This window comes from Hyla sarda, chromosome 6 (genome assembly GCF_029499605.1).
Source record: "Hyla sarda isolate aHylSar1 chromosome 6, aHylSar1.hap1, whole genome shotgun sequence".
Lineage (NCBI taxonomy): Eukaryota > Metazoa > Chordata > Amphibia > Anura > Hylidae > Hyla > Hyla sarda.
The window spans coordinates 283830015-283856217 of record NC_079194.1 but is presented as its reverse complement, the minus strand read 5'-3'; the positions used below and the strand labels follow the sequence as shown (position 1 = coordinate 283856217).

Below are 26203 nucleotides of genomic sequence, written 5' to 3'. Positions count from 1 at the left end.
TTTTTCTTTACGCAAAAGTTAATCTGATGTGTTAACCAGGAGCATGAAAAATTAAACATGATTTTACAACGTCTTAAAGATGTCTTTTCCTCTACTTAAAGTGAACCTGTCAATTAAAATTAAAGGACAACTGCAGTGCAATATACACTTATCCCCTATCTACAAGATAGGAGATAAGTGTTTGATCCGGGGGGGTCCGGCCACTGGGACCCCCCCGAGATCTCCCTAACGGGGCGCTGCCATTAGCGCTCATAGTGAGCGCTAAGGCGCGTAGCGTCGACCTAGAGGTCGACGGTGACGCCCAGTCTCCTCCCCGTCCCCTCCCCGTCCCCTACCTGTCCCCATACAGTTCTATGGGGGAGACGCGAACACTGCCTCCCCACCTCTCCCATAGAGATGCATGGAGGAGGCGTACCGGCCGCAACGTCATGCTGAGGCAGGCACTCCCCCTGCACGGGAGAGCCGCGGCCCTGTACAGGAGATCGTGGGGGCTCAGAGCAGGGAGAGCGGCCGCGATGTGTGCGTAAGCCGCGCACATCGCTGCACTGTGTCTGCTGGTATCGGCGTATTGCCGCTACCAGCAGGCACATATAAAGCCAGCATACAGCAGGGCCTTAATCAGCTAATCCGCAGCTAAATACACTGTGAAAATCCGCGCGTGTGAACGTACCCTTAGGGTGCGTTCACACGTGCGTATTTTTGCTGCAGAATTGCTGTAGCAGATTGTTTCTCATTGAAGTCCATGGGCAGCTAAATCTGCAGCAAAAATATGCACGTGTGAACGCACCCTTAGGGCACGTTCAACACATACAGTATCCTGTGCAGATTTCATGCGCAGGATAGTAGCTGTGCTCAGTCATTTAGTTTATACTCAAATCTGCAGCAGAAAATCCTGCGCATCAAATCCTTCGCATCAAATCTGCGTACTTGTGAACGTACCCTTAAGCAATAATATCTTTGAGGTATCTCATCACCACTACAGAAGCAAACACTTTCAGGAATCTTATATACACCCCAGCAGTGATCTTCCTCATATACATGTATGTGATCTGCACAAGCAGCAATAGACAGAGATATAAACACAACACTTGAGTCCTATCCGGTAGGTGTCCTACATAGTAGGGTGTACTTCCAGCAGACATGCCTAGAATATGGTCTGTCTGCTAGAAATGTGGGTACAGTTTATTTATTTATCATCTTGGGACTGCCATAGGTACCCTGGATGGAAATCCCTGCCATATATAATCTCATGATGGCGGTGCTCCCTGTTGGCTTCTCACTTCTCTACCAGGCTTGATTGATAGATCTCTATCCAACCCCAAACAGGGAGATATCTTTTAGGTTGGTTGGGCGGATAGAAGCTACCGGGGACCACCCTAAAGATTTGTGATTCAGGCAGCATGAGAGTTCCACACATTGTGTGGAAAATGGCTGCCCAGGGCACCAGCTTGGGTGTAGGCATGTATGTATTTGGACGACTATTGCTTGAAAATTATACGACATTGTGGTGGCTGAAAAAAGACTGCCCGAATGTGATGGGTGAGGTTAGATTTTATTCCTTACTTGATTGTCTGAAAACGTGTAATTGTATGGCCTGAGTCGCCAAATTTTAGTGCACATTAGCTACGGGCCCAGATCTATCAATCTTCCTGAAAAAAAAACATCACCGATCCGCTTTTATTTGACCTCCTAAAGATTTGAAATCTGAGCTGTGATTGGTTGTAATGGGCAAAACCAAAATGAGGCACCGGAATGGCGCTTCTCAGAAAAATATCCAAAAGAAACTCCAAGTGGAAAAAGTATCAAATACATTTCGAGTATACAGCACCAGTGACGTGTTTCGGAAGTCTGATCTCCCTTCCTCAGATTGCAAGCGATATGCATTATTACAAGGTTTATTTAAAGTGGGATTCCAACCGATATTGGGGGTCCCACCACTATGGACCAGCCAATGGAATTACACAGCCCACGGAATTTCTTTTTTCTTTTTTTAAGTTTTGGTTCTAGGCAGATTGAACTGGGTAATTGTGTTTTTCAGACCAGTACAGTTCAGCATATCATTCCTTCAGATATGGTGGACTGACCGATCATAACGTTAGTGCTGGTTTCACGCAGGCACAGTACAGCCATGTTGTTGTGTCCATATTACCATTACAAGTCCCGGCCTGACTACGTTTTTGATGACCCAAATGGACAGCTGTAATATGGATGAAAAAAAAATGCTGCCATAATACGCCTGTGTGAAACCGTCCTCATGTGTATGGCAAACTTTACGACTGATAAATGTAATAGTTACAACAGAACCGTTCACATTTACACATTTTCCAAATTGGTCTCTGCTGTAGCTAGAGCAGTGTTTCCCAACCAGTATGCCTCCAGCTGTTGCAAAACTACAACTCCCAGCATGTCCTGTTATTGCAAAACTATGATTCCCAATGCTAAACTACACATACAGGGAATCGTAGTTTTGCAATAACAGGACATGCTGGGAGTTGTAGTTTAGCATCGACTGGACATACAGGGAATCGTAGTATTTCAATAACAGGACATGCTGTGAGTTGTAGTTTAGCATCGACTGGACATACAGGGAATCGTAGTATTTCAATAACAGGACATGCTGTGAGTTGTAGTTTAGCATCGACTGGACATACAGGGAATCGTAGTATTTCAATAAAAGGACATGCTGTGAGTTGTTGTTTAGCATCGACTGGACATACAAGGAATCGTAGTTTTGCAATAACAGGACATGCTGGGAGTTGTAGTTTAGCATCGACTGGACATACAGGGAATCGTAGTTTTGCAATAACAAGACATGCTGGGAGTTGTACTTTCGCAACAGCTGGAGGAACCCTAGTTGCAAAACAATGAGCTAGCACAGTGGTCTCCAAACTGTGGCCCTCAAGATGTCGAAAATAAAAAAAAACTACAACTCCCAGCATGCTGAGTTGTAGTTTTGCAACATATGGAGGGCCACCGTTTGGAAACCACTAAGCTAGAGTAAAGTGTGAACCCTGCCTTATCAATAATTGATTTTTGTCTGTTTTCGTGTAAATAAAGTTCAATTTATTTAAAAAAAAAAAAAAAAAAAAAAAAAAAAAAAGCGCTAGAGAAGGGGCGTGGTCGTCGAATCGTTCGTCCAATCACAGCTTTCCGAGGGGCGGCACTTATTAGCTTGAGCGGTACGTGCTTGTTGCCTTGACGACAGCAAAGCGGCCTATAAGGTGGAGAAGCCGGAGCGGTACCTGACACGTAGCGCTGAGGAGGCACCGGGGAGCCCGCCATGTCATCCTCATCGGACAGCAGCCGGGAGGGGTGAGGTGTCCACATATCATGGCTGCACCGGGCCTAGAGAGGGGGTGTAGATCAGTGTTTCCTAACCAGTGTGCCTCCAGCTGTTGCAAAACTACAACTCCCAGCATGCCCGGACAGCCTTTGGCTGTCCGGGCATGCTGGGAGTTGTAGTTTTGCAACAGCTGGAGGCACACTGGTTAGGAAACACTGGTGTAGATGATAGAGGAGGATCATACAGGTATTAACCCCTCCATCTCCCTAGACTACTGAAGTTACTATTAACCCCCTCTCCACTGCAGACCACCAGGTATACAATGTTATCCTTTAACCCCTAAAAGGGGTAATCCATTTTTTCTTTTTTTTTAATTCAACTGGTTAAAAAGTTAAACAGATTTGTAAATTGCTTCTATTAAAAAAAATATTTGTCCTTCCAGTACTTTTTAGCAGCTGTTAACTACAGAGGAAATTATTTTTCTTTTTGAATTTCTTTTTTTTTTAATCTTGTCCACAGTGCTCTCTGCTGACACCTCCTGTCCGTATCAGGAACTGTCCAGAGCAGGAGAAAATCCCCATAGCAAACATATGCTGCTCTGGACAGTTCCTGACATGGACAGAGGTGTCAGCAGAGAGCACTGTGGTCAAGACAAAAAAGAAATGAATTTCCTCTGTAGCATACAGCTGCTAATAAGTACTTGAAGGATTAAGATTTTTTTTTTATAGAAGTACTTTACAAATCTGTTTAACTTTCTGGCACCAGTTGATTTAAAAAAATAAAAAGTTTTCCACCGGAGTACCCCTTTAACCCAGTCATCCCCAACCTGTGTCTCTGCAGCTGTTGCAATACTGCAACTCCCAGCATGGGAGTTCCACACAATTATAAACCCCCTACCCCAGTGTTTCTCAACTAGTGTGCCTCCAGCTGTTGCAAAACTACAACTCCCAGCATGCCCTGACAGCCGTTGGCTGTCCGGGCATGCTGGGAGTTGTAGTTTCGCAGCAGCTGGAGAGCCACAGGTGCAAGATCATTGCTCTAATCCAGTGGTCTCCAAACTGTGTGTCTCCAAATGTTGCAAAACTACAACTCCTACCATGCCCGGACAGCCGTTGGCTGTCCGGGCATGCTGGGAGTTGTAGTTTTTCAAACAGCTGGAGGCACACTGGTTGGGAAACACTGGGGTAGGGGTTTATAATTGTGTGGAATCCAACCTCTGGGATCCCTAGTAACCTATAGAAAGGTGCCCCACTCTCCCTGCTGCATGAAGCGGCAGGGGCGTAGCTATAGAGCTAGCAGTCGCATTGGGGCCCTGGGGTCTAAGGGGGCCCCAAAACACATCTGCCCCATAAGAGACCAGTGTACTTGTGTATTTCCAGGACTCCAATAGACAATTCATGGAGCACGTGCCGCCCCCTCCTCACTTTGCTGCAGGGAGAGGCGGGCACCATTTTGGAGATCGCTACGGGGTCCCAGAGGTCAGACCTCAAATCCACCAGCTTATTATATTATACAATATTATAGGCGATTATTATCTGATTAATTAGGCCCCCCCCCCCCCCCACAGGCAATTGGGAGAACAGCGGTTTCTTGTCCCCCAAGTGAATGTACCAGCAGCCCATTTGCTCTCCAAGCATGCTGGGAGTTGTAGTTTCGCAGCAGCTGGAGAACCACAGTTTGGAGATCATTGCTCTAAACTAGTGGTCTACAAACTGTGTGCCTCCAGATGTTGCAAAACTACAACTCTTAGAATGTCCGGAGAGCCTGTCTGATTAAAGGGGTGCTCCGGTGGAAGTTTTTTTTTTATTTTTTTAAATCAACTGGTGCCAGAAAGTTAAACAGATTTGTAAATGACTTTTATTTAAAAAAAAAATCTTTACCCTTCCAGTACTTTTTAGCAGCTGTATGCTACAGAGGAAGTTATTTTCTTTTTGGAATTTCTTTTTTATCTTGTCCACAGTGCTCTCTGCTGACACCTGCTGCCCGTATCAGGAACTGTCCAGAGCAGGAGAAAATCCCCATAGCAAACCTAATGCTGCTCTGGACAGTTCCTGACACGGACAGAGGTGTCAGCAGAGAACACTGTGGACAAGACAAAAAAAAATAATATTAAAAAGAAAAGAATTTCCTCTGTAGCATACAGCTGCTAAAAAGTACTGGAAGGGTAAAGATTTTTTTTTAATAGAAGTCATTTAGAAATCTGTTTAACTTTCTGGTACCAAAAAAATAAAATAAAAATAAATGTTTTCCACCGGAGTAACCCTTTAATGAGACATTTCCAGTCAATCATGAGAACAGAGGTCCCTTGTCCCCCCCCCCCCCCCCCAAATAAATGGACCGACAACATGAGTGCTGCTGGTCCATTCACTTGACAATGTGCTTTGTTGTGATAGGTGGAGGCCCCAGCAGTTAGACCCTCAACAATCTGCTAGTTATGACCTATCCTGTAGACAGGTATTAACTTTAACCCCTTTTTGACTACTTAAAGTCCAAAGCTTTTGGTTGGGGGTCTGGGTGCAGAGACCTCGGCCAATCACTAGTACAGGTGGAGAAGATAAGCGTCCACCTCTCCGGGAGAGAGAAGCTCTCAGCAGATCGTTTCTCCCACCGCATTTAGATGTTTCGGACTACATTTCCCATGATGCTTTGGCAGTTGTATGGCTGTAAGAGCATCATGGGAGATGCAGTACGCAACATCTACCCCATTATGAGGGCACTCCGAGTGGCATGGTCACCATGGGAACGACAGCAGGACTACCTGCACGGTGTCAGTCTTGCCATATAGAGCTCCTCTTCCTGTCTGTGAGCCATTTTACTAGTGAGGTAGGTCTATCAATGTATTTTCACCAAATGCGCTAAAAATCATTATCATTTTACCTTTCTGTGTCTCTATTTAGTGAGTCCTCCAAGTGGCTGGATGCCCACTACGATCCGGTTGCCGGTCTACATACGTTCTCCTCCTGTATCGGTAAGTAGCTATAGGGAGCACAGGTTACTATAACAGAAGGTATGGGTTTCAATTGGTCAACATGGCTCTACAGCAGTGGTCTCCAAACTGTGGACCTCCAGATGGTGCAAAACTACAATTCCCAGCATGCCCGGACAGCCAACGGCTGTCCGGGCATGCTGGGGGTTGTAGTTTTGCAGCTTTTGGAGGTCCATAGTGGTCTCCAAACTGTGGACCTCCATAAGCTGCAAAACTACAACCCCCAGCATGCCCAGACAGCCGTTGGCTGTCTGGGCATGCTGGGAATTGTAGTTTTGCACCATCTGGCAGTCCACAGTTTGGAGACCACTGCTCTACAGGATGGGAGGCATGATCTGTAGTATTAATTTGACAAGGCCTAAGCTATTTGGACAGTAACTAAAGGAGGTACAGAATTTGTGGCTGCCCTGGTGCCCAAAACGTCCCTCTGCCCCATATAATGGGGCCAATACTCTATGGGGGAGATTTATCAAAACCTGTCCAGAGGAAAAGTTGGCCATAACAACCAATCAGATCGCTTCTGCAAACTGAAAGAAGCGATCTGATTGGTTGCTATGGGCAACTTTTCCTTTGCACAAGTTCTGATCTCCCCCTATATCAGTGATGGCGAACATATGGCACGCCGAGCCCCCTCTGTGGGCATGCGGCCACAGGCCCCCGTCACATTCCAGACATCCCTGTGTTCCGAAAGGTCATTTCGGGACACAAGGATGTAACGGTTACCTCTCTGCGGCCCCGCGTTAGCTTTAAAAACCCAGGAACTGCTGGGAGGTAGAGCACGCAGGGACGTCACTGACGTCCCGTGCATGCGCCCGTAAAGCAGAGCGGAGCATCGGGGGGGGGGGGGGACCGAGGATGACGCGCGCATGGTTAGTGACCAGCGGGACGTCATCTTCGGTGTTCCGACACAGACATACAGCCTCCAGCCATACACTGTATATGGCTGGAGGCTGTATGTCTGTGGGGGAACACTGCCTGCCTAATGTGGGGGGAACACTGCCTGCCTAATGTGGGGGGAACACTGCCTGCCTAATGTGGGGGGAACACTGCCTGCCTAATGTGGGGGGAATTATACTGCCTGCCTAATGTGGGGGGAATTATACTGCCAACCTTGTGGGGGGAATTATACTGCCAACCTTGTGGGGGGGAATTATACTGCCAACCTTGTGGGGGGGAATTATACTGCCAACCTTGTGGGGGGGAATTATACTGCCAACCTTGTGGGGGGGAATTATACTGCCAACCCTAATGTGGGGGAACTATACTGCCAACCCTAATGTGGGGGAACTATACTGCACCTAATGTGGGGGAACTATACTGCCAACCTAATGTGGGGGAACTATACTGCCCCTAATGAGGGGGAACTATACTGCACCTAATGTAGGGGAACTATACTGCCAACCTAATGTGGGGGAACTATACTGCCAACTTAATGTGGGGGAACTATACTGCCAACCTAATGTGGGGGAACTATACTGCCAACCTAATGTGGGGGAACTATACTGCCAACCTAATGTGGGGGAACTATACTGCCAACCTAATGTGGGGGAACTATACTGCCAGCCCTAATGTGGGGGAACTATACTGATTTAATTGCTCTGCTGGCACTTTGAGGGGAAAAAAGTTGGCGTGCATTACGGTTCGGGCACTCGGGCTCAAAAAGGTTCGCCATCACTGCCCTATATCATTAGTGATAGTTTTGGGGTCATGTTCCAAGAGCTTAAATTACTCCTCCTAATATCAAAGTATTGGTATAGTATCAGGGATGTGGAAATTGTATTGCCCGACGCCCGGGACATTTAGTTCCGAGCGCCGGGCAGGGGAATTCTTCAGGCATTTAGCCCTGCTTCGCGCAAGCAGGGCTGAATGCCTGAGGAATTCACATATAACGGGGCAATCCTTCTCGCCACGCCACTAAACTCCTGTATGCTGCAGCCTATAGTGAGCTGCGCAGGATGTCTGTGTCCTGGCGTAGGTGCGTGCAGTGACGTCACTCATCGCGCACACCTCCGAAAGGTTCAGCAACATAACCGCCGAGCCTGTGAGCCTTCAGGAGGGCACATGGGGACGGAGGACAGGTAAAAGCAGGGATAGGGGGTTTGGTGAATCAGTGAATGATGTGGCAAAGAAGGGGAGGGTGAAATATAATGGCACAGGGGGGGCTGAAATATAATGGCACAGGGGGGGCTGAAATATAATGGCACAGGGGGGGCTGAAATATAATGGCACAGGGGGAAGGGGGGCTGAAATATAATTGCACAGGGGGGAGGGGGGCTGAAATATAATGGCACGGGGGGCTGAAACATAATGGCACGGGGGGGGCTGAAGTATAATGGCACAGGGGGGCTGAAATATAATGGCACGGGGGGGGGGCTGAAATATAATGGCACAGGGGGGGGCTGGAATATAATGGCACGGGGGGCTGAAATATAATGGCACAGGGCTGAGAGGGGCTGGAATATAATGGCACAGGTTGGAGGGGGGCTGAAATATAATGGCACGGGGGGGGCTGAAATATAATGGCACAGGGCTGAGAGGGGCTGGAATATAATGGCACAGGGTGGAGGGGGGCTGAAATATAATGGCACAGGGGGGGCTGAAATATAATGGCACAGGGGGGGGGGCTGAAATGTAATGGCACAGGGGGGGGCTGAAATGTAATGGCACGGGGGGGCTGAAATATAATGGCACAGAGGGAGGGGGGCTGGAATATAATGGCACAGGGGGAGGGGGGCTGGAATATAATGGCACAGGGGGAGGGGGGCTGGAATATAATGGCACAGGGGGAGGGGGGCTGGAATATAATGGCACAGGGGGAGGGGGGCTGGAATATAATGGCACAGGGGGAGGGGGGCTGGAATATAATGGCACAGGGTAAGGGGGCTGGAATATAATGGCACAGGGGAAGGGGGCTGGAATATAATGGCACGGGGGGGAGAGGGGCTGGAATATAATGGCACAGGGGGAGGGGGGCTGGAATATAATGGCACAGGGGGAGGGGGGCTGGAATATAATGGCACAGGGGGAGGGGGGCTGGAATATAATGGCACAGGGGGAGGGGGGCTGGAATATAATGGCACAGGGGGAGGGGGCTGGAATATAATGGCACAGGGGAAGGGGGCTGGAATATAATGGCACAGGGGGAGGGGGCTGGAATATAATGGCACAGGGGGAGGGGGCTGGAATATAATGGCACAGGGGGAGGGGGCTGGAATATAATGGCACAGGGGGAGGGGGCTGGAATATAATGGCACAGGGGGAGGGGGGCTGGAATATAATGGCACAGGGGGAGGGGGGCTGGAATATAATGGCACGGGGGAGAGGGGCTGGAATGTAATGGCACGGGGGGGAGAGGGGCTGGAATGTAATGGCACAGGGGGGCTGGAATATAATGGCACAGGGGGAGGGGGGCTGGAATATAATGGCACGGGGGGGAGAGGGGCTGGAATATAATGGCACAGGCAGCATCAGAGAAGGGGGAATATAATGGCACAGGGGAATGATATGGCACAGGGTGGGATAAAGGGGGGGGGGATGAACTGGCACAGGATGGTGGCAGCTTTTCTAATGATGATACTGGTTCTACATTGTGCATTGTCGACGCGCAACGAGATGCATGCAGTTGGCAGTATAACTGCTAGAGAGTGTCACCGAACTATGTAAGGGCGTCACCATGAAAAGTTGGGAAAGCTCTGACTTAGGGAGTATAATTGTTTAAATGGGAGCCCCACCTGCCTACCTGATGGGGATCATATCTATCTGGGGACCTGTCTACCTACTGGGGAGCTCTACCTAATGGGGGTCATTTCTATCTGGGGCTCTGTCTGGGAGCCCTATCTTTTTACCAACTGGAGGGAAATATATATATCTGGGGCCCTATTTACATACTAGGGAGCCCTTCATGCCTGCCTACCTGATGAGGGGACGTACCTACCTGATTAAGGGACATACCTACCTAATGGGGGACTACCCATCTAATGGGGCGGACTTACTTATCAGGGGCCCTATCCACCTAATGGGGTGACATACTGGTCTGCCTATTAAGTTTCTATTAATAAAGACCTTATTTACAGACTATTTTGTTTTAAATTATTTTATGTACCAGGACAAGTGGATCGTCATGAGGGACAAGTAGATTGTGTTCCGTTTTAGTCCCTCGGACAAGTGTTTTTTTAATTTTTATTTCCACGCCTCTGAGTATATTAGTATATATCGTATCTTATATAGTCCACATTTTTAATTTATATATTTTTATATAATGTAACATGATATTAACACACAACACATGGCATAACATAATATAAAGTAAACTTTGGATGTACGTTGTAAAGGGTTAATCCACAGGGATGAAGTAGATTACTAGGGATTAGATACAGATTAGACTAGTTGCCTATTATTACAGAGTATGCCACAATCTCTTAAAGGAGACAGACAATTTTTTAGCATCTTCCTGTTTATCAGGATCGGGTGCACAGATTTGTTTTGGATGTTGGATTGCTGCAAAACTCGGCATGCAGATGTCTCAGACACATATATGTAAATTATTACAGGATTGGGTCTTGCCACATAAGGGCATTAAAGGGGTATTCCGGGAGTTTTTTTTATTTGACTATGCTACAGGGGCTGTGAAGTTAGTGTAGTTCATAATATAGTGTCTGTACCTGTGTTTCATGGTGGTCTCGCAATTCTTCTTTGATTTTTGCCCCAAGGTTTTCCCAGGTTGCTGTGTGGATTGAGACATTACATCACTAGTCAGGTGTTCAGAGGGAGCCCCTCTTTGCTTCAATGGGTGTAGTGACCGTTGGGTGGGAGGGAGATCATTCTGCAAGAATTGATGTTTTGCAACAGCTGGAGGCAACTTGGTTAGAAAACACTGGTCTAATGCAGGGATGTGGGAATTGTATCGCCCGACGCACAGGACATGCAGTTCCGGGCGCCGGGCAGGTGAATTCGTCCGGAAGGGTTCACATATGACTGGGAAAGACTGTCATGCCCCCGTTACTAAACTGCTATACACCGCAGCTGTATGCTGCAGCCTATAGCGAGCCTTCCTGGCGGAGGTGCGCGCGATCAGTGACGTCATTGCACATGCCACGCAGAATGACAGAACGCTGCGCGCACCTCCGCCAGGAAGTCCCCACAGGGAACAGGGAGATGAAAGTAGCAGTGAGTTACTTACTCAAACTTGGCTACTTACTATATAAGGGAGGACCTGCCTACCACTAGAAGCTAACCTATCTACTTAGGGCAGTGCTTCGCAACCATGGTGCCTCCAGCTGTTGCAAAACTATAACTCTCAGCATGTCCGGACAGCCTTCGGCTGTCCGGGCATGCTGGGACTTGTAGTTTTGCAACAGCTGGAGGCACCTTGGTTGAAACTTAGGGGGTATAACTATTTAAATGGGAGCCCTACCTGCTGGGGGTCATATCTATTTGGGGGCCTTTCTACCTTCTGGGGAGCCCTACCTGATGGGGATCATATCTATCTGGGGGCCTGTGTACCTATTGGGGAGCCCTACCTGATGGGGGTCATATTTATCTGGGGGCCTTTCTACCTACTGAAGAGCCCTACCTGATGGGGGTCATATCTATCTGCGGACCAGTCTACATATGGGGGACCTCTACCTAATGGGGGACATATCTTTCTGGCGCTCTGCCTACTGGGAGAGCCCACCCTTCCTACCAAATGGGGGGACATATCTATCTGGAGCATTATTTACTTACATGGGGAGCCCTACCTGCCTACCTACCTGATGAGACGTACCGACCTGATAAAGGGACATACCTTTCTGAAGGGGGGGACTACCTACTTAATGGGGCAGACTTACTTACCAGGGGCCCTATCCACCTAATGGGGTGACATACTGGTCTGCCTATGAAGTTTCTATTAATAAAGACCTTATTTATAGACTATTTTGGTTGAAATTATTTTATGTACCAGGACAAGTAGATTGTGCTCCGTTTTAGTCCCTTGGACAAGTAGTTTAAAAAAAAAAAAGTCCACACCCCTGTAATGCATTGAAGGGATCACAGGTGTGTTCCAATGGGTGAGGTGGCTGATGTGTGGAAGGGAGGAAAGTAACCTCACACTTACAAACAAGTAATTATGGGATTTGTAGTTTGAGGGAACGAACTCCAACAGAAAGCAGCCAGTTCACAAAAAAATAGTCTCAGCTTTATGGTAATCTCACAACATAGCCATTTAGCCCCAGGAGAAGCATGGATCATTCTTAAGCATGTCCCTTACTGTCTGACAGGTACTAAAATCAATTTATGGTGGATAAGCCCTTTAAAAGGGGTACTCCGCTGCTCAGCGTTCAGAACAAAGTGTTCTGAACGCTTAGATACGGTAGCTGGGGGCTTGTGACGTCACGGCCCCGTGCCCTCAATGCAAGTTTATGGGAGGTGGTGTGATGGAGTAAACTACTACTCTCAGCTCGCACTTACAGCCAAAGCGCATGCTGGGAGTTGTTGTTATGCAACAGCAGAAGGCACTACTACAACTCCCAGCATGCGCTTTGGCTGGAAGTACAAGCTGGGAGTTGTAGTTTTGCAACAGCTGAAGGCACAATGGTTGCAAAACACTGAGTTAAGTAGAAAAATTGCAACCAGTGTGCCTCCAGCTGTTGCATAACTACAACCCCCCAGCATTCACGGACAGCCAAAGGGCATGCTGGGAGTTGTAGTTTTGCATCAGCTGGAGGTCCCCCCCCCCCCCCCTCTTGTGAATGTACAGGGTACATTCACACGGGCGGGGGTTTACAGTGAGTTTCTCGCTGCAAGTTTGAGATGCAGCAAATTTTCCGCTGCAGCTCAAACTCACAGCGGGAAACTTGCTGTAAACCCCCGACCATGTGACTGTACCCTAAAAACACTACACTACACCTACACAAAATAAAGGGTAAAACACTACATATACACATACCCCTACACAGTTACCCCACCCCCAATAAAAATGAAAAGCGTCTGGTACAGCACTGTTTCCAAAACGGAGCCTCCAGCTGTTTCAAAACAACAAATCCCAGTATTGCTGGACAGCCATTGACTGTCCAGGTATGCTGGGAGTTTTTCAACAGCTGGAGGTACCCTGTTTGGGAAACACTGCCTGCATTCTGAACTGATGGCTCAACCTTTTGCTAGGGATCTGCTTTTTTTCCACCCTTGATATAGAACAGAGTGTTCACAAATTTTCTTTCTTCTTCCAAGGTCTCGCTGACTTACATGGGGACGGCGATTTTAAGGTAAGTTTAAGGGTGAGATATAATACATGTCTTGTGTCTTAGATTGGTGGATTTGTGAACAGATCCTTGTCTCCCTATACAGATGGTGGCTGGTGATATTGGCAGCGAGGCTTATAACATGAAACTGAAAGTCTATAAGGGCACAAGTCTCATGTCCGAGAACACTTTGCTTGACATGCCAACTGGTGTTGCAGCCTTTTTGATGGATCAAAATGAGCCACGTACGCCTGCCGTGGCTGTGGCTTCTGGACCATTTATATACGTGTACAAGAATTTGAGACCTTACTTCAAATTCACTTTGCCAGCACTTGAGGTCAATCCCCTGGAAAAGGAAGTGTGGGATCAAGCTAAGGAGGTAAGATAAAGAAGTAGAAGCTCTTCACAGAGAGCATGGATGCGGGAGGGCCTGTAAACATATAGCTGGAAGCCAGGTTAGGCTATGTTCACATGGCAAATCCGCTTGAAAATTCCATTGCAGCAGGTCCCATTGTTTTCAATGGGATTCTGCTGCACTGTGCACAAGGCAGAATTTCCGTGCAGAATTTTAAATTATGGCCTCCGCAGAAAGAAATTATATGTCAATACTTTCGACAGAAGCCGCTCAGAAATGCATTGCCTACTTTGGACACATAGCATTTCCGATCGGTCCTAGCGCTGTCCTGTTCTGTTGGTGCCTGTGGAATGTCTGCCTGGAATGTGAATATACCCTTAAAGTGAATTGGTCATAGACAGACTTTGTTAAACTCTGCATAAGATACCTTATCCTATACTGTACATGCCAGAACCTTTTGATTGTTACTTGTTTCCCTCCCTATAAATCGCCAGAATCCACTGCAAAATATTGAATGTGGATGTTCAGCCTAAGGCTGTGTTCACACGTTACCTCATTGCAGCATTGCCGCATTTTTTCCTACAATTTGAGCAATCACAGTTCAAAAACCTAAATTTTGGCGATAACGTGATGAGTTAACACAACATGTTACCACAGCCTATGGGAATATTCTTAATATGGAATAGAGGGATCAGTGGGACTCCAACCATTTTTTCCTAGTGGAGTATTGCATGGCCTATAAGACTTGACACACCTTATGGCCCTCTCCAAAAGGAGAAGGTTTAACCTTTAAAGGGGTACTCCGGGGAAGTAAACCTGTAGCCCATCCTTTTCCTCTCACCAACCAATTTATTTTTCAAAATATCATTCATTAACTATATAGAGCAGTTTCCCTCTTTCACCTGTCACTTACATGCAGAGAGTGAGAGAAAGACATCATATTCAGATCCTGCTTGTCTTTCTGTAAACCTCTCACTGAGACTAGGCCCCACCCTCCTGCAAGACAAACACCACGTGATTTCTGGCTTCACAGGCAAACCTCCCCTCCCTCTCCCTGTGTGAGGACCTTGCAACAGAGAAGCCCAGTGAAGATTCTCAGTCACAACGCTGCTCTTTTCCTGCTGTAGATCTTATCACTGACTGCTGCCATTCAGAGCATAGCATGATTTATTACTGGGGGAAGGATAGTTTAAAAGAAAAGACATGTAGTGTGTGCTGCTGACTGTGTTTACAACAACACAGCATGCACACAGATAGTGAAAGCAATTGGCTGACAGCCATTACACCAGGGGTCCTCAAACTTTTTAAACGGGGGGGGGGGGGGGGGGGGGGCCAGTCCACGGTCCCTCAGACTGTTGGAGGGCCGGACTATAGATAAAAAAACATGAACAAATTCCTATGCACACTTCTATATCTTATTTGTGGACTGCCCCTTTAAGTATGCAGCACAGTTCCCCCCCACATTAGGTTGGCAGTATAGATTCCCCCCACATTAGGTTGTAGTTCCCACACATTAGGGTTGGCAGTACAGTTCCCCCACATTGGGTGCAGTACGGTTCCCCCACATTGGGTGCAGTACGGTTCCCCCATAGACATATAGCCTCCAGCCTCCGGTCCTCACATAGCAGTAAGTCCCGGGACCGAAGGAGCCGTGGTTGGAGCACCGAAGCTGACGTGTCGCTGGTAACCCTTACCAAGCTGGGCAGCGCACGTCCTCATCGCTGCTCTGCTCTTCCGCGCTCCGTTGCTATGGGCGCACGCACGGGATGTCAGTGATTGCGTGCACCACCTTCCCGGGACATCTTTCGGGACACAGAGATGTCCTCAGGCAGCGGCGGGCCAGATAAATGTCCTTGGTGAGCCGCATGTGGCCCGCGGGCCGTAGTTTGAGGACCCCTGCATTACACAGAGCTGCACTGTCTTCTGGGAATTGTAGTCTGGGCTGCAAGCAAGGAAAAGGGTTATTAAGAAGACTACAGGGGCCACAAGAGCTGCCAAAACCACATGGATAACTACAGGGGACACAGAACAGGTATTATGGTGGCTTTGGGGCATTTTTTTTTCTTAACTTCCTCGGAGCACCCCTTTTAAGGAGAAATATTTTAGTCCCACAATAAAGCCCTCTCTGCTAGCCAAACAGCACCCTACACTGTACTAACAAGAGGCAAGCACCCCAAAACAGCAATCTACAAAGGAGTAACCCTTCATTTTGGGAGAGATTCTAACTTGCGGTCATTCCCCAGTCATGCTTCAAGGCTCTTTAAATGGCCAAGCATTGAGTTGCAAGGAAACAACCCCCCCTTCCATCTTTGTGGAGAGCTACGTTGCGCAGTGGAGCTTGCATGGTATACAAGACTCATGCCTTTTGGCGATCATCACAATGAGAAACTTTACGTCTTCGACCACAATACCGTTTTACAAAGCCTTTCTGTGCAAATTGTGATGCAATAACCTATATTTTTTTCAATCTGTCATAGGACAAAATTGACCCCATGACGCTGAAAGAAATGTTGGATGGGATCAGGTATGAAGCAGTGTCTGTGCGCATCATTTCATCCTTCCAGATACTTCTGTATTTAGAAAGGGAACATTCACTAAACTGTTCATAAAGGCCATTTGCGTCCGGAAACAACTTATCCCCTATCCGCAGGATAGGGGATAAGTGTTTGATCATGGGGGGTCCAAACGCTGGGACCCCCCCCCCCCCCCGCGATCTACTGCACGGAGCCCCTGCTCTGCTGCGGCTCTCCCGTGCAGGAGGCGCGCTGGCCGCAGCATGACGTTGACAGCATGGCGGCCGATACTCCTCCTCCATGTAGTTCTATGGGAGAGGAAGGGAGGCAGCGTTCGTGCCTCTCCCATAGAACTGTATCGGAAGGGGACGTACTGTCTACCTCTCTAGCATCGACGCTATGGGCATTAGCGCTCTTAATGAGCACTAATGCTGGGGCCCAGTTCAGGAGATCGCGGGGGGTCCCAGCAGTCAGACCCCCCGCAATCAAACACTTATCCCCTATCATGTGGATAGGGGATATGTGTTAGAATGCTGCAGTTGTCCTTTAAATTGTCTTATATGACATTATAGATCAGATAAATAGTGTTAGCTGCTTATCTTGGCTCAGGCCTATCTTGGCCATACAGTAGTAGAACAAATGATTTGCCACTGTTATACATTTGTTTTTGGTGACCTTTTTTTATTTTTTATTTTATTTTTTCACTCCCTGAATAGTTTCCAGACCAGTGTTTCCCAACCAGGGTTCTTCCAGCTGTTGCAAAACTACAACTCTCAGCATGCCCGGACAGCCTTCGGCTGTCCGGGCATGATGAGAGTTGTAGTTTTGCAACAGCTGGAGACACCCTGGTTAGGAAACACTGTTCTAGACAAGGGAGTTCTATGGTTTTATATGAATGTCAAAAATGCCTAGACACTTCTAAAATTGGTTCTTGGGAGATCGTATCTGGTATTGGATAGTTTTTTGTTTTCGTTTTTTTTTGTCATGTTGTTTGAGTATACTGTGAGCCGTACGAACATAATACCTGCATAGATTTTAATATATGGTTTTTCCTCCTTACAGAGAGAAAGCAGAGATTCCTCTGTCGGTCAGGTCACTTCGGTATGTATAATCCCGTCCATACTGGTCATCAGCTTTAGCCCTATGTACTCAGCAGGGGCCATATTCGAATTCGCGATATTTCGCAAATATATTGATGATTTTTCGTCCCATGTTCACGATATTCGCTGTGTTCATTCACTTTTTTTTTTTGTGAAAATGTGAAAATTCGCATGGAAAATTTGCATTTGAAAAAAAAAAAAAAGACCCATGTGATAGACCGCTATTCGCATGGAAAATTTGCATGAAAATTTGCATGTGAAAAAAAAAAACACGAATAATCGTCATTACAAATATATAGCACTATATTCGAAATATTTGCGAAATCGCAAAGTGCTGATATTCGCGATAAAAATTTGCATTAAGAATATTCACTAGTACTCAACATAAGCCATTCAACCATAACTATTCCCTATAATTGTCCCATTGCCCATTTCCAGGTTCCTTATGCTGGAACAGCAGGAGATGGAGGCCTTCGTGAACACATATAAACAGTTGCCTCTAAAAAGACAGGTAAGTGTTAGATTTTTATTGGAGAATAGTGTTAAAAAAAAACAAAATGGTAAAAGCCGGGTACAATACACAAGTGTGAAGTCTCTCCACCAGCAGAGCTCTCTAAGGGCTCGTTCACACTACAGGAAATCAAGGCGGAATCTCTAAGGAACATGCGCAGTAAATTCCACACGGATTCCGCTTTTCATCAGGCTCCCATTGATTTCAATAAGTTTTCTGCTACTCAGTGCACACAGAGTCATTTCTGCATGGTCGCTTCTGTTGTGGAAATGAATTCCGGTAGAAGAATGAACAAGCACTAGTTAAAGAATAGTTAAAGCCTATTAAAGGGGTATTCCAGGAAAAACCTTTTTTTTTTTTTTTTTTTTTTTTTTTTTTTATAACAACTGGCTCCAGAAAGTTATACAGCTTTGTAAATTACTTGTATTAAAAAATCTTAATCCTTCCAATAATTATCAGCTGCTGAAGTTGAGTTGTTCTTTTCTGTCTGGCAACAGTGCTCTCTGCTGACATCGCTGCTTGTCTCGGGAACTGCACAGAGTAGAAGAGGTTTGCTATGGGGATTTGCTTCTACTCTGGACAGTTCCCGAGACAGGTGTCATCAGAGAGCACTTAGACAGAAAAGAACAACTCAACTTCAGTAGCTCATAAGTACTGAAAGGATTCAGATTTTTTAATAGAAGTAATTTACAAATCTTTTTCACTTTCTGGAGCCAGTTGATATAAAAAAAAAAAAGTTGTTTTCCTGGATAACTCCTTTAAGTCAATGGGGCTTGGAATCCGGTGCTAAATTCCACTGAAGATACAGCAGAAAATAAGTGATAATTCCACACTGTTTCTGCCCTATTTTACCATGGAGCAGATAGAGGATTTAAACAAGGAACATTCCGTAGTGTGAACATAATCTTAGAGAAGCACGATGCAGGGATCTGAAAAATGGGTTGAACTTATATTGTGCTAGACTTGTAAAAGTGTTCGAAGATTCTGCTTTAAATGGACACTGTCATTTGCAAAAACTTTTTTATATAATGTAGAAAATAACATTATATCTATATTTGTAATTTACATTACTCCGCTGCTCAGTGTTTGGAACGAACTGTTCAGAATGCTGGAGCCGGCGCCGGGAGCTTGTGACGTCATAGCACCGCCCCCTAATGATGTCATGCCCCGCCCCCTCAATGCAGGTCTATGGGAGGGGGCGTGACAGCTGTCACGCCCCCTCCCATAGACTTGCATTGAGGGGTCGGGGTGTGTCACCATGAGGGGGTGGGGCTATGACGCCACGAGCTCCCGGCTCCAGCGTTTGGAACAGTTTGTTCCAAAAGCTGAGCAGCCGAGTACCCTTTTAAAGGGGATAAGATGCCTGATCGCGGGGGTCCCCCCTGCTGGGGACCCCCGTGATCTTTCACACAGCACCTCGTTAACCATCAGCCCCTGGAGCATGTTCGCTCCGGGTCTGATGACTGCCGATCACGGGGCCGGAGTATTGTGACGTCACGGCTCCACCCCCTCAATGCAAGCCTATGGGAAGGGGCCTCACAGCTGTCTAATTCCATTAATGCTTATGGTCGCAATAAAACTAAAAATTTCTGGTTATTTTAGGCTTTTTATTTTTTTAAATTTTTGTTATGTTTTTTAAACCTTTTCAGATGATTATTTATTTAGCTTGCGATAAAAAATAAAAAAAAGAAGAGGTCTCCACTTTGATTGTTTGTTTATATTTATTTATTTTTGTACTTTTACATTACTTATTTGGATGCATCCCTCTACTATGGGGGGTGGGTTCGGGTCTGCTTAGACCCAGCAGCATGATCATGTGATCGGTCACCTGACAATCACATGGTTGCACAATCTCCTGTACCGGTGTGCCTTCAGCTGTTAAAACATCTAAATATCTCTGATAGTTATAGTGTTACCACAGCTGGAGGAACACTAGTTGGGAAACACTGCTGTAGCCTGTCATATTTTTTTTGGGCGCAACATGCTAAGGCCCATTAATAACTCATAAATATCGGTGGTTATTAAGGGGTTACAATTTGTGTTATATTTAACTTTTAGGGCATGTTCATATTTTTATAAACATAGGGGGAGATTTATCAAAACCTGTGCAGAGGAAAACATGCCCAGTTGCCCATTGCAACCAATCAGATCGCTTCTTTCATTTTCATGAAGGCCTGTGAAAAATGAAAGAAGCGATCTGATTGGTTGCTATCGGCAACTGGACAACTTGTCTTCTGCACAGGTTTTGATAAATCTCCCCCATAGTTATTATGGCAGATATAACACTTTCCTTGATTGACAGTTTTCCATTGAGGACAACCCAAGTTTGTGACAGCTAGTCCTCGTTAGTATAGTGGTAAGTATCCCCGCCTGTCACGCGGGAGACCGGGGTTCGATTCCCCGACGGGGAGGCTGATTTTATTTACTTATATTTTTTTCATGTGTTCAAAAAAAAAAGTGAAAAAAAATGCTTTCAAATCAACTGGTGCCAGAAAGTTATAGGGATTTGTAAATTACTTCTTTTTAAAAATCTTAATCCTTAGTGGTAGGATCCATCTCCCCCTGTGATAGAGGAATGGTGAAGAAGGTAAAAAAAAAAAAAAAACATGAATGGGCACTAGCTAAAAAAACCAGGGGGAGTGAGAAATAAAATAATAACATTTGGGGTAATGACGGCAAACTTTTTGGCTAATATAATTTTGATGCATATATATATGTATTAGATATACTATTGATCGGTAGTTTTTTTTTATTGAGGACAACCCAATGTTAAGACAGCTAGTCCTCGTTAGTATAGTGGTAAGTATCCCCGCCTGTCACGCGGGAGACCGGGGTTCGATTCCCCGACGGGGAGGCTAATTTTTGTTTTGTTATTAAATTTACAGCTCTCTTGAAACAACTAGTTTTCTCACTTAGTTATACATGGGCATAACTTTTGCTTCAGATGTTGCTGCCTTTTGACTTCAATGGGTAGCAAAATCTTCTAGAGCAAATCTGCAGCACTAAACATGCATGTGAATTGACCCTACTGCGTTCACACGTTAGTAACTAGCAGCGGGTTTCCCGCTGCAGGGAATATGCTGCGAGTTACGCTACTATTCATGTGAATGTGTCCGCAGACAATCCGCAATAGTAGATAGATTTTCAGCAGACCCATTCAAATGAATGGTAGCGTAACTCGTAGCAGATTTCCTGCAGTGGGTAACCTGCTGTTAGTTACTATAGTGTGATTTTACCCTTAGACTAGGGTCACACGTAACAGATCCACAGCGTATTTTACGCTGCGTATCTGCCGGTGACCCAACCCATAGTGTGCCTCCAGTTGTTGCCACCTCCTCGCCCCGCCCCAGCCTGCTCGCAGCGGGAATCCGCCGCTCCGAGCAGCCACACCGGGGCCTGCGAGTCGCCACGCGCATGCACAGTGTACTCAGACATTGCGGCTTCTCTGACACTGCAGTGCACTCGGCGAATCGTAGACCCCTGTGTGGCTCCTTGGAGTGACAGATTGCCGCTACAAGCAGGCCAGGGGGCGGGGAAAGTGGTTTGTCAACAGCTGGAGGCACTTTATGGGTCGGGTCACCGGTGGATTTGCAGCGTAAAATACGGTGCGGATCCATTACACGTGATCCTACCCGAGGTTTTTCCAGCTTAACCCCTTAAGGACTGAGCGTTTTTCCACTTTCATTTTTTCCTCCTTACCTTTTAAATATCATAACCCTTTCAATTTTTTACCTAAAAATGTATATGATGGCTTATTTTTTGTGCCACCAATTCTACTTTGTAATGACATTAGTCACTTTACCCAAAAATCGAAGGCAAAATCATGAAAAAAAATCATTGTGTGACAAAATTGAAGAAAAAACACCATTTTGTAACTTTTGGGGGCTTCTGTTTCTACACAGTAAATTTTTTTCGGTAAAAATGACACCATACCTTTATTCTGTAGGTCCATACGATTAAAATGATACCCTACTTATAGAGGTTTGATTTTGTCGCACTTCTGGAAAAAAATCATAACTATATGCACGAAAATTAATACGGAGGGACGCACAGCGTAACTGTACGCCCTGCGGCCGGTCCCGGTCTATAACGCGTCATAGTGGGTCGGTCCCGGCGGCTAAGGAAAGCCGGGATCCTGGGCTAATAGTGTGCGGCACCGATCGTTGTGCCGCACACTATTAACCCTTTAGATGCGGCTTTCAAAGTTGATCGCCGCATCTAAAGTAACAAAAATATACTCCCGGCAGCTCAGTCGGGCTGATTGGGACCATGGCGGTGAAATCGTGATGTCCCGGTAAGCTAGAACGCGAGCAGAGGGTCCGTTTTGCAGCGCAAAATTTTTTCCTTTCCTTGTGTCCGGGCTGCAAAAACTTAAAAAAAATAAAAACTTGAACTCACCTTCCTACGTTCCCCAGTTGCGCCGATATCTGCGTCCTGTTCCTCTACTGTTGCTCGGCTTCATGCTTCTTGGGCTCGGAACGTCACACCGCAGCACACACATCGTCGGCTGCAGGGATGTGATTCTTAGTTTATATCCTTGACACCTTCCTCACAGCGTGTTATATATCCATGTGAACTATATATATCCATGTGAAATCAGCTATTATGAGTTTATATAGACAAAAGATGTACTGTATTCATGTATGCTCCTTATTCATGTATGCTCCTTATTCATGTATGCTCCTTTGGAATATTTATTGTGATAAGGTTATTCCTCTGATATGTTTTAGCATTATGTTGCAGCAATTTCTACCCACTACCTGGTTCATTACTGAGCCGGGATTTTCTATATACTGCTCTAGATTAATATGACTAATATATACCCCCCATGATAAAAATTTCTGACATCCACCTATAAGCTTATCATCATAATATCACTTCTTAGATCCATTGTATATACTTTATCAATATGTTATAAACATGCATTACTGTTACTATGTACAGTAACCCCCCCCCCCCCCGTCCTACGATGGCCCGACATACGATCATTTCAACATACGATGGCCTCTCAGAGGCAGCATCAACATGCGATGCTTTTGTATGTCGGGGCCATTGCATAAACGGCTATCCGACAGCGCAGACTGCTTCAGCTACCACTGGATAGCCGTTTACGGTGCCCCGTGTGCTCCGCTGACGATCACTTACCTGTCCTCGGGGCTCCGGCGCGTCCTCTTCGGGCTCCGGTGCATCGTCGGTGCTCTCCATCGTCGTCATCATGTCGCTGCGCACGCCGTTCCGTCATCCAATAGGAGCGGCGTGCGTAGTGACGTGATGGCGGCGACGGAGAGTGAGGATGCCGGGGAAGCAGAGGCCTTGCCGGAGCGTCGGGGACGCGGCGACAGCGATGGAGGGCGACATCCCGGGCAGCGGTGCCTGTCCGGAGCGGCGGGGACAGGTGAGTACAACTTCCTATACCAGTGGTCTTCAACCTGCGGACCTCCAGATGTTGCAAAAACTACAACTCCCAGCATGCCCGGACAGCCGTTGGCTGTCCGGGCATGCTGGGTGTTGTAGTTTTGCAACATCTGGAGGTCCGCAGGTTGTAGACCACTGTCCTATACTTTACATTGCACGGATCCCTCAACATACGATGGTTTCAACAAACGATGGTCCATTTGGAACGGATTACCATCGTATGTTGAGGGACCACTGTATATATTTTCTATTCATCACTTTATGTGCACATACTTACCTTGACATCCATGTCCTGATTTCTGATGTTCTGTATATTTAATATTTTTTAGTATAATTCTGAGGAAGGTCCACATTTCTCCTTTAAATCTTTTTATGCATATCCTGCGACTATGCCCCAAAAGCCTTGGGCTATGTTCACACTCTTGTCTCTGTGCCTTGTATTTACATCAGTAATTGATAAAGTGGTTTTCCATTAAGTGGAACCTTATTTCCCTAAAGCTGTGTTCACACGGTGCAGTTTACCCCAGTTTTTAATTATTTTTTTCCCCATAATCTTTCTGTTCTTTTGGTAGAGTTGCAAAAATTGTACTATTTTACTGAGATAGTGTAAGTTGTCGTATATTAACACCAAAATTATGGTACAGGCATAAAAATAGTGAAAAACTACACCGTGTGAACCTGCGTTTTCAGTTATTCCTTGTTATTAGTGCTGAGCGAGAATATTCGAAATGCTAATTTTTACCGTGAATATCGGCACTTCACGATTTTGTGAATATTTTGAATAAAGTGATATATATTCGTAATGATGAATATTTGTGTTTTTTCATGCAAATTTATGCAAATTTTTATGTGAATTTATGCGAATATTTATACGAATATCGGCACTTCCAGACAGGACACTGATTCCTCCCGTTGGCTGTCCGGACATGCTGGAAGTTGTAGTTTTGCAACAGCTGGAGGCACCCTGGTTGGGAAACACTGACATAGACAGTGATTTACAGCTCCCAGCAGATCTTTATTACTTTTATATGTAAGGATTTGCTTTATCTATATTAATTATCCACTTCTTTTTCTTTAATCCTCACTTTTTCCTATTTTTGGATGGCATTTTGGTGGCTTCAGAACCAATTACGAGGTTTCCATAGAGTTCTGGTCTCAACATACAATGGTTTCAACATACAATGGTCGTCCTGGAACCAATTAATATTGTAACTTGAGGGACTACTGTATAACTTTCAGGCATCTGTTGATTTGAAAATATGTTGTAAAATAACATAATTTTTGCCACAATTTTCCAAGACTGTATGGAAGCCGTACCAAAAACATGAAAATGCGCACCATCCTGTAGATAGTATAGCCAATCCTCGTTAGTATAGTGGTAAGTATCCCCGCCTGTCACGCGGGAGACCGGGGTTCGATTCCCCGACGGGGAGGCTGAATTTTTTTTCTTCAATATGTGTTTTTTTTTTGTTCTAAAGACCAACCATATAATTTTAAAAATTAACTTTTATGAATTTTAGCAGGTCTCTTTTAAGAAACAGTTTAGTATGTAGCCTTACTGTAAAATAGAAAGTTACAATACAGTAATTTAGGTGCACTACTGTGGTAGATGTAAACAATGACATTGGCTATCCCTCAATACTGATGTTAAAATTGAGACATTAGCCAGTATATCCTTATATGAAGGACATACCCGAGCCCACACACCAACGCCAAGGTTTCTCAAGTGGCGCGGGACCTAACTCTAACCTACCTGTGTGTGATAAGCAAAACAGGAGCCAGTGGGCAATTACAGCAGCATTAGACCGACTCACAGACTGCTCCCAGGTTACCTCCAGTGTGGCTGAGCACACATGCAATGGGAGGGGGGAGGCAGACTATAAGCCCCACCCAAGTTGGCTGATATGTGGCCGGCCTCACAGGTGGACCCTAATGCTGCCTTAATAGTAATCAAGGGGCATTAAATGTGGAGTTTATACACCTCCAAGTATAAGAATTAAACAACAACAAAGACGTGGTCTCAAATGGCTGGAGGTGCTCAACCCCAAATACGGTTGTGCATATACGGGAGGAGCAGATCCTGCCCTTGTAGTCTGTTGCTAAGGGCGATCCCCAGCATAAAAATGCATACAATGGAGGATGCCTGCAACAGACCACAAGTGCCACAATGGCATCATCCACCAGATAAACGGTGTGGATGTGTAACAATTAGAATAATACAGTTTTTACATTAAGAGATTACATTAAGTAATAAAGATTTTGTAAAAAAAAAAAAATCTTATTCCTTCCACTTCTTATCAGCTGCTGTATGCTCCACCGGAAGTTGTGTAGTTATTTCCAGGTTGACCACAGTGCTCTCTGCTGCCACCTCTGTCCATATCGGGAACTGTCCAGAGTAGAAGTAAATTCCCATAGCAAACCTCTTTTGCTCCGAACACGGAAAGAGGTGGCAGCAGAGAGCACTGTGGTCAGACTGAAAAGAACTGCAAAACTTCCTTTGGAGCATACAGCAGCTGATAAGTACTGGAAGAATTAAGACTTTTAAATAGAAGTAATTTACAAATCTGTATAACTTTCAGGCATCTGTTGATTTGAAAACATGTTGTAAAATAACATAATTTTTGCCACAATTTTCCAAAACCGCATGAACGCCGTACCAGAAACTCGAAAATGCGCACCATTCCGAAAGTAGTGTAGCCAATTCTCGTTAGTATAGTGGTAAGTATCCCCGCCTGTCACGCGGGAGATCGGGGTTCGATTCCCCGACGGGGAGGTAGTTTTTTTTAATCAAATTTTTTTTTTTTTTTAACTGTCATTTTTATT

The 26203-nt window shown here is 45.8% G+C and overlaps 1 protein-coding gene and 3 non-coding genes across 4 annotated transcripts in view; all 4 read left to right on the top strand.

The window, feature by feature from the left end:
- Positions 1-3161: 3161 nt before the first annotated feature.
- Positions 3162-26203, top strand: part of BBS1 (Bardet-Biedl syndrome 1) — a 61703-nt gene continuing 38661 nt past the window's right edge. The window contains exons 1-7 of the mRNA XM_056527527.1: positions 3162-3312; positions 6181-6251; positions 13476-13510; positions 13593-13865; positions 16319-16365; positions 17417-17455; positions 17893-17965. Coding sequence (XP_056383502.1) covers positions 3281-3312; positions 6181-6251; positions 13476-13510; positions 13593-13865; positions 16319-16365; positions 17417-17455; positions 17893-17965 — 570 coding nt within the window. The 5' untranslated portion in view covers positions 3162-3280. The remainder of the gene's footprint in view (positions 3313-6180; positions 6252-13475; positions 13511-13592; positions 13866-16318; positions 16366-17416; positions 17456-17892; positions 17966-26203) is intronic.
- On the top strand, positions 20305-20376 carry TRNAD-GUC (transfer RNA aspartic acid (anticodon GUC)). The gene has a single exon. It is a non-coding gene; the product is annotated as a tRNA-Asp (tRNA).
- Positions 20748-20819, top strand: TRNAD-GUC (transfer RNA aspartic acid (anticodon GUC)). Its single transcript has one exon. It is a non-coding gene; the product is annotated as a tRNA-Asp (tRNA).
- TRNAD-GUC (transfer RNA aspartic acid (anticodon GUC)) lies at positions 24742-24813 on the top strand. Its single transcript has one exon. It is a non-coding gene; the product is annotated as a tRNA-Asp (tRNA).